Genomic DNA, 17769 nt, shown 5'->3' on the forward strand with positions numbered 1-17769 from the left:
GGCCATGGTATTATACTGTCATCTTTGAGGCCTTTGCTGGCTGAGTACTTTGATGCATGTGATGGAGCATTGTCCAGCATAAAAATTATGATCACCTTGAATGATACAGACTTTTTCATGTACCACTGCTTGAAGAAAGCATCTTCTGACACTGGCAAGACTGGGACTTGATTTTTTTTTAAGTTGATCTTCACCTTGGAAAAGTCCAACTATCTCATCCTTTATAATGACCCCTATCAGTGCCTTTCCACCTTGCTGTCATCTTGACTCAAAGTGGTGCTGTGTGACATTGGTGATCCAGCTGCAGGCCCATCCATGTGATCCATTGAGAGTCGCTCTCATGACATCTGTCATAAAACTGTTGAGAAATCTGTCTTCAGATATTTCTTGGCCCGATCTTGATGTTTCAGTCTGAGTCTTGTTCATTGGTGGTTGTGTTTCAGCCTTCCTTACCTTGGCCATGTCTCTGAGAACTGAACACCTTGTACCTCTGGACATTGCAGGTAAGTTGCAGTTCTGGAACATGGTGGCACGGGAGGATAGTGGATTCCTAGTAGTATCACAAGTAATTGTTCGCAACATTTTTGCAGTTACGGTAATTTACATCTTATCCACATTTTTCATTTTTCCAACCCTGTTCACTATTTGCAACGCATTTGATTGTCCAGTGATCATGCTTCAGTAAGTTAGCTATTTCAAGAGTATTGCATCGCTCTGAAAAGCAGTTTTACAATTTTTAACTTTTCAGTTTCTGTTAAACCTTTTTTTTTTTCTTCTTCTTTTTTTGTCCCATTTTGCATGACAAGAAGCAGCTGCTTAATATTTATGTACACCTTGATATGGGGTCTTAATCACTTTAGGCCACATCTTCCTTAGTAAGTCCCTTTAGCTGCTCCCTTATTTGCACTCGGGGTCGCCACACCAAATCCAAGGTGGATCTGCATGTTGAATTGGCACAGGTTTTACGCCGGATGCCTTTCCTGATGCAACTCCACATTACATGGAGAAATGTGGCAGGGGTGGGAGCTGAACTGAAACCAAGCGCATTAACCACTTGGCCACCACCCCTGCAGGCCACATCTTCCCTCATTACACAAATACATATTACCTGAAAATGCTTAAATCCAATAAGCCTTCAGGTTTGTAAGGTCAGAATACTCACTTACCTAATAATTGCACATGCAGTGTATTTCTTCAGATTATAGAAAGACAAAAAAAAAAACCTGGTACAATGCAAGATCCTTGTGTGACACCACTGTTAAACAAATTGGCTAGAGCTAACTTTTTTTTTTTTTGGAACTAACTTCTAACCCTGACCTTACTCTGTACATTGCGTTTGTGCTCGGTCTACATTACATGCTTGTATGGGGCTCAAGTTTTATACCCCAGCTGTTTTTGGTTGAATCAAATCAAATCAGTTACAATAATTACAGAAACCCAGGACATAACACCAACCTTGAAGTCACTCTTGAGCCTTGAAATTTCTTTCACCAAAACATCAAATCTAGGCTTGTATCTCAGATGCACCTTCTGGCAAATTGTAGCTGCACTTTCATGTCTTCTTTTTAAGAAAATCCTACATGGATTAAACTGATTTTGTGTTTGTTTTTTTTTTTTTGTTTGTTTGTTTTGGGTTTTTTTTTTTTGGCACGTTTCCAAAAGCTCACGTGACTGTGCATCCAGTCTGGCCATGGAGCAGCTGCGCCATCCAATGAAATTACTTTTTAATGCCTTGACAGACTGTGAACAGTGCGGCTGTGCATGCACACTGGACATGCCCTGTTCGGCCACGGAAGACCCGTTCCATCCAATGGAATTAGGTTTTGTGTGTGGACCAGTCCAGCATCCAGCTCGCACAAACCAGATTTATTGTATTTTCTTCTTTTTATTTATTTCTTTTCCTGAGCGGCACTGTGGAAATATGTGTAATGCTCCCGGGCCTGCAATGACCCCTGTGCATACAGCAACAGCGGGCTTCACCTGTGTGGACAATGTGGGATAAGGCGATCCAGATTTTTCTATAGTTGTCTTGACTTGTCTTTAGTTTTTCATGGTCTGTGAGGACGTCAGTGGAAGTTGAGACACATTTCCTGGACATCATCAGACATGCAAGTTTTCCACGGAAACATGGATTTCCACTTTTTTTGAAATTTTACCTCAAAACATATGATCACACGGCTCCAAACTAACTTTTTTAATAATGGACGTTCATCCTTAAACCTGAATTGTGCTGGAAGTTTTCATGTACATTTGATACAAAATGCCTTGACATTCAATTCCAGATGGGTTATTAGTAACTCATTTACCCAACAGTGCCACTAAACAGTTGAATTGTTTCACAATTATAAAAAAAAAAAAAAAATGAATTATGAAGAAGTTTTATAGGATTATGTAGGGTCTGGGACTACAAAATCATTATTTTGTTGTGCAGGCCAGGGTTTTTCTAAACTGGGTAACATGAGTGCTGCACCCCCTTACTATGTATACATCCTCTTACCGAAATGCTAATTAAACTCCAAGTGCCACGCATTTACGCTGCTAGGGGTGTTGGAAGAAATCATTTTATGTCAGAATAGCGAATCTTATCCTTAGCAATTACAAATAGATTTAGAACATTGGCCCAAGCAGAGGGTCACCCCCTTGGGTCTGGTCTGCTTGAGTTTTCATCCTCAAATCATCAGAGGGAGTTTTTCCTTACCACTGTCACCTGTGTGTTTGCTCTGGGGGTTGGTAAGGTTAGACCTTACTTGTGTGAAGCACCTTGAGGCGACTTTGTTGTGATTTGGCACTGTATAAATGAAAATAAATTGAAATGGTAAGAATATTTCATGAGGTGAAAGATGGAACATTCTTTCACTGCATGAAATATACTTAGTAACATGTTACACTAATCTGACTGCTTTTTTCAGTAACGAGTAATTTAATACATTAATCTTTCCAAATCAATAATCAGATTAAAGTTACTTCTCCAAGTCACTGTGCCTTAGTATTATTTTTGGATTGCTGGTTGATTGCAGCATTAAACTTGGCCCGTGGGCACGGGGTCGGGCTTCGACTGAACTACCCCCTTTTCCACTTTCAGCGAGCTGCGTGCATTTCCTCCATGGATTTGAAAAACAGTTGTCATCTCTCAAAGTGTGGTGACGGCAGCACATCTGCACTGTGCTTTACAAATACATTTTTATGCTTTTTTTTCCCCTTTATTTAAAACTCTGCGCCACTGTGTGTCTTCAAGCTAAAAACATCTGATCTGCAATGCATGAACAACTAACACTTTGTTTTTTCCACCTAAATGCACTTAAACTCTCTTTCTGAGGACAACATGACATAAAAAACGCTGATAAAAATTTTCTTACCTGTCAGTCTGGTCGTGTTTTCTGTATACATAAATGTTATCCATTCTTCCTGTTCAAATGGTAAAGCAGGGGTGAATCCAGACAGAAAGGGGGCGTGGAGTGTGGCAGGGATGAGTACTACTACTACTACTACTAATAATAATAATAATAATTTCAATAACTAAAATGTGTAGAAAGAATTTAAATGTTAGAAAAATGTTAAAAAGAATTTAATAGTTACATTTATAAACAATGTAGGTTAGAAATTGCAAGTTTTACTGTTATAGTGCTGTCAGCAGTTACGTATGAAGTCAAGAAAGACTTATTGAAGTCAAGAAAGGGTGACTATAAAGTGAGTATTTGCAAAACTGGTTGTCATTTTCATGTGGAGGTGGCAGGGGGTGTTATCGGCAGCTGCTGAAAGTAACTAGTAATGTAACTTAGTTACTTTTAAAATTGAGTAATCAGTAAATTAACTAAATTACAATTTCAAGGAGTAATCAGTAATTGGATTATTTTTCAAAGTAACTCTGGCAACACTGATCATGACAGAAGGTGCCATGTGGTGTTCCGAGCATGATCTGAAAGATGATGTCTACATTACATATTGCTGCGGTATACACAGTTAACTACATAAGTATTTTTACAGGGATACAATTATTATTATAAGTATTATTTATTTTGTGATTTTGCTTGTCAGCACTACCACAGATGTATGAATTAAAGTTTCATTGAGCTGGTGGATGTGGAACAATTGAAAAGACCACCAGTTGATCAGCTGCTGGGTGCCGCAAATGAATTGTTAATAATAGAAATGAGGCTTTATTTCTATTTCTGATATGATGATCAATTGTTATGAGGGACTACGGGTTTCATTTCATTCTGCTTCATCTCATAAACAGACGGCAAACCTCAGCAATCCCATAATGGACATCATTTTGTGAATCCATCAGATTTGCTTCTGTTTGGACACGCTGTTGGTCAAACAACCAAAACCCAATTTCCGTTACATTAGAGATGCACATACATATCAACCCGCCATACTGGACAAGAAGAGTAGCTTCTTTAACATTATGGCAGCCCACTGAATTGATAAGGTTGTCGTCTTTATTGCTTATCAGGTTTGACTAGAAAGAGAGGTCTCAGGTGTTATCCTACCTTATTTTAGTGTTTTCTTCGTTAATCACAATACTTTCCAGTTACAAGACTAAGTGGTGGCCAACTCATCTCTTCTGCACGTTTATGGTTTTCAACCCAAGGCACTTTCTAATTCTTTTGCCTGCCTTTTAGGAATGATTATGTACTCATGGCTACTTAAGTTAGTTCTTGTGAGAATCTTGAACACTCATTTGCCAGGGAACCCTTGACAGCCCATCTCCGCAGTGTCATGGTCTACCTGGTGTTCCGTGTCCCTTTGATCTTCATCTCGTCTGTAGTTTGTCCAGGGTTGTGCACCTATGCATTCTACTTTAACATAATTTTTCTCCCTCAGTGTGACCTGGTATTGGATGCAGCGCACCGAAAGAGCCTGGACCCAAGTATAGGCCCTAGGAAAGAGGATATTGTGGAAACCATCATTTTCAAGGCCTCAGATGTTGTAGTCGTGACCTTCAAAGATGTGGACTTCAATTTTGCCAGGAAAGGTAATGAGGATTGATGATTGTTATGTTGATAATCATTGTTGAAGTGTTCTCCACATGCCGATGTCTTTATTGTACTGAGTGATGCACATTTTAAAAACTAATTAACAGACATACTGTACATAGATGAACTCAGCCACATGGTGTGTGCAGCCAGTACATTCTGAGTGCCTGTCCCAAGCCCGGTTAATGAGTAGGGTTGTGTCAGGAAGGGCATCCAAAGTAAAACAAGCCAAAAACAAAGATACAGAATACAAATTGAATTTTTATACTGGATCGGTTGAGGTACGGGTTAACAGCAATCACCACCGGTGACTTTGTGCTGGTGGACATTGGGCTACTGCTGGGTAGATGGAGAATGTGTCCGAAGACAGTGGGAGAAGAGGAAAACTAGAAGGGTGGAAGTGAGAGTCAGGACTTTGAATATTGGCAGTATGACTGGTAAAGGGAGAGAGCTGGCTGACAAGATAGAGAGGAGAAAGGTAAACATATTGTGTGTGTGCAAGAGACCAAGTGGAAGGGACATAAGGCCAGGAGCATAGGCAGTGGGTTGAAGTTGATGTATCATGGTGTAGATGGGAAGAGAAATGGTGTTGGGGTCATTTTAAAGGAAAAGTATGTTGTGTTACGCTGCGTTCACACCGGGCGCGACGCGAGCAACTGCAGCCACAGGTTGCCTTGTAATCCCTATGTAAGGACGTGTTTTGGCGCCAAACCGCGCAGCGCGACATGATGGACGCGAGTGAAGCGACGCGAGTGAAGCGATTTTGAGTGTTTTGCACGTTTGTGGCGCGATAATGCGTCGCGTCACGTCGCGTTGCCCTCCTCCCCAAGTTCAAAAATCTGAACTTTTTCATCTCGTCGCGCCGCGATGACCAATCAGGGACTGAATATGTAGAGACGTGGAGATGTCTGGAGTTTGACTGAAGATGTGAACATGTCCTATATCTGGTAGCAGCCTGTGAGCAGGACTTATGTCTCTTTTGTCCTTTATTTCACAATTATGACAGAGTTTTTGGAGTGAACAGCAGCACCACAGCAGCGGGGAGCGGAGTTTCTTTTTATTTTTATTTTATGTGCGCGCGCGCGAATCGTCAATCAATCAATCAATTTTTTTATATAGCGCCAAATCACAACAAACAGTTGCCCCAAGGCGCTTTATATTGTAAGGCAAGGCCATACAATAATTATGTAAAACCCCAACGGTCAAAACGACCCCCTGTGAGCAAGCACTTGGCTACAGTGGGAAGGAAAAACTCCCTTTTAACAGGAAGAAACCTCCAGCAGAACCAGGCTCAGGGAGGGGCAGTCTTCTGCTGGGACTGGTTGGGGCTGAGGGAGAGAACCAGGAAAAAGACATGCTGTGGAGGGGAGCAGAGATCGATCACTAATGATTAAATGCAGAGTGGTGCATACAGAGCAAAAAGAGAAAGAAACAGTGCATCATGGGAACCCCCCAGCAGTCTACGTCTATAGCAGCATAACTAAGGGATGGTTCAGGGTCACCTGATCCAGCCCTAACTATAAGCTTTAGCAAAAAGGAAAGTTTTAAGCCTAATCTTAAAAGTAGAGAGGGTGTCTGTCTCCCTGATCTGAATTGGGAGCTGGTTCCACAGGAGAGGAGCCTGAAAGCTGAAGGCTCTGCCTCCCATTCTACTCTTACAAACCCTAGGAACTACAAGTAAGCCTGCAGTCTGAGAGCGAAGCGCTCTATTGGGGTGATATGGTACTATGAGGTCCCTAAGATAAGATGGGACCTGATTATTCAAAACCTTATAAGTAAGAAGAAGAATTTTAAATTCTATTCTAGAATTAACAGGAAGCCAATGAAGAGAGGCCAATATGGGTGAGATATGCTCTCTCCTTCTAGTCCCCGTCAGTACTCTAGCTGCAGCATTTTGAATTAACTGAAGGCTTTTTAGGGAACTTTTAGGACAACCTGATAATAATGAATTACAATAGTCCAGCCTAGAGGAAATAAATGCATGAATTAGTTTTTCAGCATCACTCTGAGACAAGACCTTTCTGATTTTAGAGATATTGCGTAAATGCAAAAAAGCAGTCCTACATATTTGTTTAATATGCGCTTTGAATGACATATCCTGATCAAAAATGACTCCAAGATTTCTCACAGTATTACTAGAGGTCAGGGTAATGCCATCCACAGTAAGGATCTGGTTAGACACCATGTTTCTAAGATTTGTGGGGCCAAGTACAATAACTTCAGTTTTATCTGAGTTTAAAAGCAGGAAATTAGAGGTCATCCATGTCTTTATGTCTGTAAGACAATCCTGCAGTTTAGCTAATTGGTGTGTGTCCTCTGGCTTCATGGATAGATAAAGCTGGGTATCATCTGCGTAACAATGAAAATTTAAGCAATACCGTCTAATAATACTGCCTAAGGGAAGCATGTATAAAGTGAATAAAATTGGTCCTAGCACAGAACCTTGTGGAACTCCATAATTAACTTTAGTCTGTGAAGAAGATTCCCCATTTACATGAACAAATTGTAATCTATTAGACAAATATGATTCAAACCACCGCAGCGCAGTGCCTTTAATACCTATGGCATGCTCTAATCTCTGTAATAAAATTTTATGGTCAACAGTATCAAAAGCAGCACTGAGGTCTAACAGAACAAGCACAGAGATGAGTCCACTGTCCGAGGCCATAAGAAGATCATTTGTAACCTTCACTAATGCTGTTTCTGTACTATGATGAATTCTAAAACCTGACTGAAACTCTTCAAATAGACCATTCCTCTGCAGATGATCAGTTAGCTGTTTTACAACCACCCTTTCAAGAATTTTTGAGAGAAAAGGAAGGTTGGAGATTGGCCTATAATTAGCTAAGATAGCTGGGTCAAGTGATGGCTTTTTAAGTAATGGTTTAATTACTGCCACCTTAAAAGCCTGTGGTACATAGCCAACTAACAAAGATAGATTGATCATATTTAAGATCGAAGCATTAAATAATGGTAGGGCTTTCTTGAGCAGCCTGGTAGGAATGGGGTCTAATAAACATGTTGATGGTTTGGATGAAGTAACTAATGAAAATAACTCAGACAGAACAATCGGAGAGAAAGACTCTAACCAAATACAGGCATCACTGAAAGCAGCCAAAGATAACGATACGTCTTTGGGATGGTTATGAGTCATTTTTTCTCTAATAGTTAAAATTTTGTTAGCAAAGAAAGTCATGAAGTCATTACTAGTTAAAGTTAATGGAATACTCAGCTCAATAGAGCTCTGACTCTTTGTCAGCCTGGCTACAGTGCTGAAAAGAAACCTGGGGTTGTTCTTATTTTCTTCAATTAGTGATGAGTAGAAAGATGTCCTAGCTCTCGTCCTGGAGATTATTTTACTTATTAACTACACAGCTGTATAATAAAGCAAATGGTGACTGGTTTCTAAACACAATTATGACAGAGTTTTTGGAGCGAGCAGCAGCCCTACTTGCAGCAGCGGGAGCGGAGCTTTTTCCTTTTCTTTTTTTTCTGTTTTTTTTTTTTTACGTGCGCGCGAGAGAATATTTTATTAATTAACTACACAGATGTATAATAAAACAAATGGTGACTGGTTTCTAAACACAATTATGACAGAGTTTTTTGGGGGAAGAGCCAGCTGCAGCAAGCAGCGGAGTTTCTTTTTTTTTTTATTGTTTACATATGCGCACGCGAACGGGACAGTTGATCCTCAAACTGGGTCCCGCAGAGATGGAAGGGCAGCTGAAAGCGGCCATCACCCAGATACAGCTCCTGCTGCAAATAATGATACTCTCTGTATTGGGAGCTTTCCACAGCAACTCGCTCCGTGTGATCAAGGTCCGTCATGTTAGCTTGACTGCCAACCGGAGCCGGCGAGCGGAATGGAAGCTCCTCCTATTTGATGACGCACCGGGGCGAATTTTCGCTGCGAAAGTGCACCCAAGCAGAACGACACACCGGGCGAAGGAGGCGCGTCCGTCGCCTGGCGACCCACGCAAATTTGTAGCGTCTGATCCCGCCTGGTGTGAACGCGGCTTTAGAGGTTAAACGAGTGCCTGACATGGTGATGAGTGTGAAGTTGGAAATTGAAGGGATGATGATGAATATCATCTTGAGAGGAGCCAGCTGAGGTGGGCCGCGCATATGGTAAGGATGCCCCCTGGGCGCCTCCCTAGGGATGTGTTACAGGCACATCCAGCTGGGAGGAGAACCTTGGGAAGACCCAGGACTATGTGGAGAGATTATATCTCCACACTGGCCTGGGAATGCCTCAGTGTCTCCTAGTCAGAGGTGGCTAATGTGGCCCAGGAAAGGGAAGTTTGGGGTCCTCTACTGTTGCCTCATGACCTGCTCCCCGATGAGTGAGTGAAGATGGATGTATGAGAGCAGGTTGAGTCTAGCATGGAAATGTGGAGATATGCACTGGTGAGCAGGGGAATGAAAGTCAGTAGGAACAAGCCTGAATATATGTGTGTGAATGAGAGAGAGGCCAATGGAATAGGGTGGCTACAAGAAGTAGAAGTGGAGAAAGTAGATGAGTTTAAATACTTGGGGTCAGCTTTCCAAAGTAAAGGGGAGTGTGGTAGAGGTGAAGAAGCGGGTGCAGGCTGTGTGGAGAAAGGTGGCAGGAGTGATTTGTGACTGAAGAATATCTACAAGAGTGCAGAGGAAAGTCTTCAAAACAGTAGTGAGACTAGGTATGTTGTATAGCTTAGAAACTGTGGCATTAACAAAGACATGAGGCAGAGCTGGAGGTGGCAGAGCTCACGATGTTGAGATTCTTTTTGGGAGTGATAAGAATGGACAGGATAAGGAATGAACATACAACCCCAATTCCAATGAAGTTGGAATGTTATGTTAAAATGTAAATAAAAATGGAATACAATGATTTGAAAATCCTGTTCAACCTATATTCAGTTGAATACACCACAAAGACAAGATATTTAATGTTCAGACTGATAAACGTTATTGTTTTTGTGCAAATATTTGCTCATTTTGAAATGGATGCCTGCAACACATTTCAAAAAAGCTGGGACAGTGGTATGTTTACCACTGTGTTAGATCACCTTTCCTTCTAACAACACTCAATAAGCGTTTGGGAACTGAGGACACTAATTTGTTGAAGCTTTGTAGGTGGAAATCTTTTCCATTCTTGCTTTATGTACGACTTCAGTTGTTCAACAGTCCGGGGTCTCCATTGTCATATTTTGCACTTCATAATGCGCCACACATTTTCAATGGGCGACAGGTCTGGAATGCAGGCAGGCCAGTCTAGTACCTGCACTCTTTTACTACGAAGCTATGCTGTTGTAACAGATGCAGAATGTGGCTTGGCATTGTCTTGCTGAAATAAGAAGGGATGTCCCTGAAAAAGACGTTGCTTGGACGGCAGCATGTATGTGGATGTACCTTTCAGCATTGATGGTGCCATCACAGATGTATAAGATACCCATGCCATGGGCACTAACACAACCCCATACCATCACTGATGCTGGCTTTTGAACTTTGCACTGGTAACAATCTGGATGGTCTTTTTCCTCTTTTGTCTGGAGGACACAGCGTCCATAATTTCCAAAAACAATTTGAAATGTGGACTCATCAGACCACAGCACACTTTTCCACCTTGCGACTGTCCATTTCAAATGAGCTCGGGCCCAGAGAAGGTGGCAGCGTTTCTGGATGTTGTTGATGTATGTTTTAACTTGCACTTGTAAATGTAGCAACAAACTGTGTGGAACACTTCAGAAACACAGTTTCTGAAGTATTCCTGAGCCCACGGGGTAAGATCCTTTACACAATGATGTTGGTTTTTAATGCACTGCCGCCTGAGGGATCGAACGTCACGGGCATTCAATGGTGGTTTTCAGCCTTGCCGCTTACGTGTAGAAAGTTCTTCAGATTCTCTGAGTCTTCTGATTATATTATGGACTGTAGATGATGGAATCCCTAAATTCCTTGCAATTGAACGTTGAGAAACATTGTTCTTAAACTGTTGGACTATTTTTTTTCATGCAGTTGTTCACAAAGTGGTGATCCTCGCCCCATCTTTGCTTGTGAACGGCTGAGCCTTTTGGGGATGCTCCTTTTATACCCAATCATGACACTCACCTGTTTCCAATTAACCTGTTCACCTGTGGAATGTTCCAAACAGGTGTTCTTTGAGCATTCATCAACTTTCCCAGCCTTTTGTTGCCCCTGTCCCAGCTTTTTTGAAATGTGTTGCAGGCATCCATTTCAAAATGAGCAAATATTTGCACAAAGTCAAAAAAGTCCGTCAGTTTGAACATTAAATATCTAGTCTTTGTGGTGTATTCAATTGAATATAGTTAGAAGAGGATTTACAAATCGTATTCTGTTTTTACTTACTTCACTCAACATCCCAACTTCATTGGAATTGGGGTTGTATCAGAGTGACAGCTCAGATGGGATGTTTTGGAGACAAAGTCAGAGAGGCAAGACTGAGATGGTTTGGACGTCGAGAGGAGGGACTCGGGGTACGTAGTTAGAAGAATGCTGAGGATGGAGCCACCAGGCAGGAGGAGAAGAGAGAGGCCAAAAAGGAGATTAATAGATGTGCTGAGGGAGGACAAGCAGGTGGCTGGTGTGGCGGAGGAAGATACAGAGGGCAGGGCGAGATGGGAATGATTGATTTGCTGTTGCGACCTCTAATGGGAGTAGCTGAAAGAAGAAAAAAGACTGTACATAGATGAACCTAGTGAGCTTGTTATATTAACTTGAGTGTGCCCACACAAAATTAAACATGACAGAGTTACTGCTCATTTGTGAATATATGCAACATAATATGTATACGTCACAGACATGAACGAGCGAAGTTCTTCAGCATCTCACCATGTCATTTAGGTCCAGACTTTTTTTTTTTGGAGCAAATGCTTCGGGGACCATTAGCATGGCTAAAACCTTTCTGCCTCTTGGGGGGGATTAGAACTTTTTGTGGTACACAGTGCCAGCTACTGTGCAGGAGAGACCTAGCAGTCAATATGTGTCACAGATTTAAAATGGCTTTTTTCAACCAGACGTGCCGTGACATGTCAATCATCTGGGGTGGTACTTGGGGTGTCCAATCAGATTTCAAGGTGATCCAGTGTCACCCAGCTCCACCCATGCCAGGAAGTGTTCAACATTTGGCATTTCCTGTGTAACTGTGTGCTCAAAATTTGTCACTTCCTGTTTCAGTGTGAACTTGCCACTGAATTCCCGCAGGATTCCATGAGATCTCGTTTGTCAATCCAGGAAGTGTTTTAACATTTCCTGTTTCAATGTGGACTCAAAATTTGCCACTTCCTGTTTGGGGCACAGTGTACAATGAGCGAGCTTTGCGCCGCTTCACTCGTATTAATTTTATTTAGTTTGTTGCTTTGATGTTACAGACACTTTGCATGGTTTAGTTTATACTTTATCCCTGAGTGGGAAGTCACTGAAGACTGATACAATGTATGATTATTCCAGATGTTGCGCTGGCATGGAGAGGATGCTCAAAGGCTGAATCACTCGCGCTTATCTAATTCTTCTTGCTGATATGTTTCTTTCAGCCCAAAGTGAATGATATTGAGTCGTGTTAAGGTGTGAGGGTTCATGACATGATTCAAAAATTGTGTTATGTGTAGCTCGTGTTGAACCGCACAGTCGTGGGCCGTGGGGAAATTTCACATTGTTCAGAAAAATACAATCTAGAGCATGATTGTTAATGTCACCAGGGTAAGACATTAAAGAGCATATCTCATTCCATTCAACAGTCTTTTAAAAATTATTATAGATCATAAATAATTTCTTCCACATCTTTAACTTGTGTGGGTGCTGATATAGATGATAAAGGTAAAATAAACCAGAGTGTATCAGAAAAATGCAAGACAGATTCACAGCCATTTTTATCCATAAGCATTAAGTGAATTGATTTTTAGTTGCGTGAAGGTCACTCGCCTGCGTCCAATTAGTTTCCTGCTTGGACTTAAGTCAGTATGCCAGTCCTGGTTGCTTTTTGCATCCAGAAAAAACTAAACTAACGCAAGAGCAATCCGAGAATTCTGATGTCCGCCAAGGGTTGATGAGGACTCAAAATAAAAGATATGTGATTTACATCATAACCTGGACTTTACCTGGATCCGAATTTCACAGCACAATGCAATAATTGTATATGGATCCAAAATGGTCAGACTGATCAAGATGTTGTAATCTTATATTTAATTCACAAGCTGAAACTAAATGGTGTGTTCCAGATCTTGGTTTTACATCATGGTGTCATATCTGTGAAGTAGTTTTAGCATAATCCTTAAAAGTCTACAAAGTGAAATCCTGATATGGAATATGGATCCGGATCCAGCTCACTTCCAAAATTCAGTGGAGTCTTCCATGGCCTAATATCTATCTGTGATGCAAATTTGGTGAGAATCCATGGAGTAGTTTTGACTAATCCATAAAAGCCTGTACAGAGTGAAAGCTTGATCCAGAATCTGGATCCGGATCCAGATCTCCTCCAAAATTCAGTGGAGTCTTTCATGGCCTAATATCCATCTGTGGTGAAAATTTAATTGAAATCTGTTCAGTAGTTTTGACTTAATCCGGCTAAAAGTCAGACAGACAAATAAATAAACACTAATGATTTTATTGTGTCCTTAGCAGATGTAATAATGACAGTATTAATAAATACCTTGAGAGTTCTCCTCCTTTGTTCTCAAAAACCAGCCATGTAGAATCGCCCTTGCTCTGGTTCTACACGGCTCCGTATGTAAACAAAGTATATCTCCTTTCAAAACCTTCAAATTGTACGAACACACGACAGTCAGTAAATATCCGATTGCCAATTGTTCACATTTATTGATCAAGTAATCAGGTAATGCTGTTAAACAGCTGGTTGCTTTTTGCTTGTCCACGTCACAGTTCTCCTGTTAAGATTGCAACAGCAGTTAATTTTTCTCAGTCTTTGTGGTCGCACTTATAAACACACAGATAAAAGTCTTCTTTCTCCGTGACTCAGAGCTCCAGTCTGCTGTCCACGTCATGGCTCCTGGCAGAGTGTTGGTGAGACAGAGAGAGGGAGAGAGAGAGAGAGAGACTTTTCCGTGACAGTGGCAAAAAAAAAACAAAAAAAAAACATCCCATTCTATGCTTTTGGGAGAGGCACCGCAAATAAACAGCACGACTGGTATTGCTGGACCTTTGTAAAAACATACCTGTTCACCATTTCGTCATATTCACCAACAGAATCCACAAAAAACACTTGATTTCGAGCTGCAAAAAATTTGTTTTCCCATTTCTTTCAATGAAAACAGCAAATAAGTCTGAGGGAGTGGTTCCAAAAGTGATGTCACCAAACTCTGTATTTCCCACAGGCTATCATTTCTGAGTGTTTATCAGCGGCAGATGAAATCGAGCTAAATTCTCCATGTTTATTACTAAATTTTTCAGGGCATATAGCACAAAAAAATAAAACACTATACATCAGTATTTTCTTAATTCTTTAGAATTGTCAGCTCATTTGACATTTTATTTACCAGAGATATGCACTTTAAGCATTTTGGCCCACTTGCCCACAGGACAAGTGGGACAATATTTTTACTTGTATGGAAAATACATGTAAAAATTCACTCCATTCTCTCTAGCACTTACTTTTTTTAATCATAAATGTCACTTTACTTCAGCACTTATAGAAATAAAAATTTGTTAATTTGTCTATCCATCTCTGGCTCACTCTCTCAACAATAAAGATGATATTGCTTATTGCACAACCACAGAAATTGTACTATGAAGCGTTTAGCTTGTAAAATTATAGTAACTCTGCTTTATGATTTCTTACTGTTAAATGTAGTCTCTTTTGAGCTGTTTAAATGAGGCTTCAAGTAATGAAGCTGTAGTGAAGCAGTTGGCTGGGGAGCCTTGATGATTTAGCTTGGCTAATTTCTGCATTGTAATGCCGTATTCCTTCTTACAAGGGATACCACAGGCGTACACATCATCAGCAGTATTGAAAGTAAGTTTTCAGCTTCATCTACTGGATGCTGCATACCAAAGAAAGCTGAAGTAGAAGTTGGGTTGTGGCGAGATGTAAACAGAAGTGCACCAGCACAGTGCACATAGTTCATCTCCATGGAAAGACTGTGGAGAAAATAAAGAATTTGACAACATAAAAGTTTTCATTTGTTTGGTTCAAGCAACTTAGTAGAGTACTAGTAAATTTTGTACTTGTCCTAAACAGTTGGACAAGGATTAAAGGTGTCCTAAATTTGATTGTAAACATGAGCATAGCATCCATAAATGGACTGCATTTATACAGTGGGGCAAAAAAGTATTTAGTCAGCCCCTGATTGTGCAAGATCTCCTACTTAGAAAGATGAGAGAGGTCTGTAATTTTCATCATAGGTACACTTCAACTATGAGAGACAAAATGAGAAAAAAAATCCAGGAAATCACATTGTAGGATTTTTAAATAATTTATTTGTAAATTATGGTGGAAAATAAGTATTTGGTCACCCACACACAAGCAAGATTTCTGGCTCTCACAGACTTGTAGCTTCTTCTTTAAGAAGGTCTTTTGTCCTCCACCTGTTACCTGTATTAATGGCATCTGTTTGAACTCATCTGTATAAAAGACACCTGTCCACAGCCTCAAACAGTCAGACTCCAAACTCAACCATGGCCAAGACCAAAGAGCTCACCAGGAAGGTCACCAGAAAGAAAATTGCAGTCCTGCACCAGGCTGGAAAGAATGAATCTACAGTAGTCAAGCAGGTTGGTGTGAATAAATCAACTGTGGGAGCAATTGTAAGAAAATGGAAGACATACAAGACCATTGATAATCTTCCTCGATCTGGGGCTCCACGCAAGATGTCATCCCATGGGGTCAAAATGATCATGAGAATGGTGAACAAAAATCCCAGAACTACACGGAGGGACCTGAGCAATGATCTGCAGAGAGCTGGGACCAAAGTAACAAAGGCTACACACTACGCAGAGAGGGACTCAAATCCTGCAGTGCCAGGCGTATCCCCCTGCTTAATCCAGTACATGTCCAAGCCCATCTGAAGTTTGCCAGAGAGCATATGGATGATCCAGAAGAGGATTGGGAGAATATCATGTGGTCAGATGAAACCAAAATAGAACTTTTTGGTAAAAACTTAACTTGTTGTGTTTGGAGGAAGAAGAATGCTGAGTTGCATCCCAAGAACACCATACCTACTGTGAAGCATGGGGGTGGAAACATCATGCTTTGGGGCTGTTTTTCTGCAAAGGGGACAAGACGACTGATCTGTGTTAAGGGAAGAATGAACGGGACCAGGTATCATTGACCAAATACTTATTTTCCACCATGATTTACAAATAAATTCTTTAAAAATCCTACAATGTGATTTCCTGGATTTTTTTTTTCCTCATTTTGTCTCTCATAGTTGAAGTGTACCTATGATGAAAATTAAAGACCCCTCTCATCTTTCTAAGTAGAACTTGCACAATCAGGGACTGACTAAATACTTTTTTACCCCACTGTACAGCACTTTTCCATCTGCATCAGATGCTCAAAGCACTTTACACATCAATGCCTCACATTCACCCCGATGTGAGGCTGCTGCCATACAAGGCACCCACTACACACAGGGAGCAACTAGGGGATTAAGGACCTTGCCCAAGGGTTCTTAGTGATTTTCCGGTCAGTCTGGGATTTGAACCAAGGTTCCTCTGGTCTCAAGCCCGACGCTTTAACCACTAGACCATCACCCCCCCTCCCCATCCATCAACTGTTTTCTGTGTAAAAGGTTGTATTACGTTTGAAACATTCGCCAAAATTTCATAGCCAAAACTCTGATGCTGTGTCTGGCAAGTAGGCCAGATATTACTTGAATAAAGCTTGCAAAATCAGAGCTTTATTATTATTATTATTTTATTTTTTAAAGAACTGACATTGTCTTTAAATTTACATTTATCTGTAGCCTAGATTTATTTTTTTTTTTTTTTGAATGAATGAATGAACATCTGAGATTGCACAGTTGGTCACTACAGATTTTCAAGAGATCAGTCTATGTCACAGGCATGTTTTTTCTGTCAGAAATATCTTACAAGCATCTAGGGGTATTAGAAATGTAGTTATTGATGTGAATGTCAGTCATTCTGTCAGTCTATCTTTTTTGACACTTGTCATCTGTCTGTTTCTCCTTTCCAATATTCTAGTTTCCTCTGACACAGGTATGTCTGTTCTCTGCTGTTGTTTTATTTCTGTCTGGCACAAACTCTTCAAACTAGGATTAGACCTAATGTTTCTATTGTTACTCCTTATTACAAAATTATTAATTAAGTGTAATGAGCTCAGAGTTCATATTTTGTTGTAATTTAAGCATGGGTGTATACAAAGGCATACAAGTGTATAAGCTTTGCTTTAAAGGCTTGCATTGTTTAGAAATTAAGTCCCTTTTCGAATTCATCCTTGACATTTTCATTTGGTTTCTGCTTAAAGCCTGGGTCCCACCGAATAATGAAGGATGAATAATGAGCCACGCAGCATGTTTTCTTTGCTACAAGAGGGTTTCTAAACTATCATGGGAGTTTCGTGGCTCTTAGAGGCAGTATCTTCAGTTAACAAGGCTCTTTTCTGAGCGTGGCGCTAATTTCAAGAAGTTCAAAATTTAGCAACAACGGCGTGGCGCAGTTTGTGTACGAGTTACTGCGATGACTTGGAGGCATTTGCGTGGTGCTTACGAGTCTGCTCAAAGCCCATTATCCGTGCGCCTGGCAGCTACACAGGACCTGAGAGGCTATTTTTGGAGCGGCTGCCCTCTTGCGCACACAATTCCACCTGCTCTGTGCG

At 40.8% G+C, this 17769-nt stretch overlaps 1 protein-coding gene across 13 annotated transcripts in view; it reads left to right on the plus strand.

The window, feature by feature from the left end:
- Nucleotides 1-17769, plus strand: part of atxn2 (ataxin 2) — a 94891-nt gene that overhangs the window by 20546 nt on the left and 56576 nt on the right. For 9 of the 13 annotated variants that reach the window (XM_034170606.1, XM_034170612.1, XM_034170607.1 and 6 more), the window contains exons 5-6: nt 4828-4978; nt 17136-17150. In XM_034170606.1, coding sequence (XP_034026497.1) covers nt 4828-4978; nt 17136-17150 — 166 coding nt within the window. The remainder of the gene's footprint in view (nt 1-4827; nt 4979-17135; nt 17151-17769) is intronic. The other 4 variants (XM_034170608.1, XM_034170619.1, XM_034170618.1 and 1 more) reach the window with 1 other exon arrangement.

This window comes from Thalassophryne amazonica, chromosome 5, assembly GCF_902500255.1.
Source record: "Thalassophryne amazonica chromosome 5, fThaAma1.1, whole genome shotgun sequence".
NCBI classification, from domain to species: Eukaryota; Metazoa; Chordata; class Actinopteri; order Batrachoidiformes; family Batrachoididae; genus Thalassophryne; species Thalassophryne amazonica.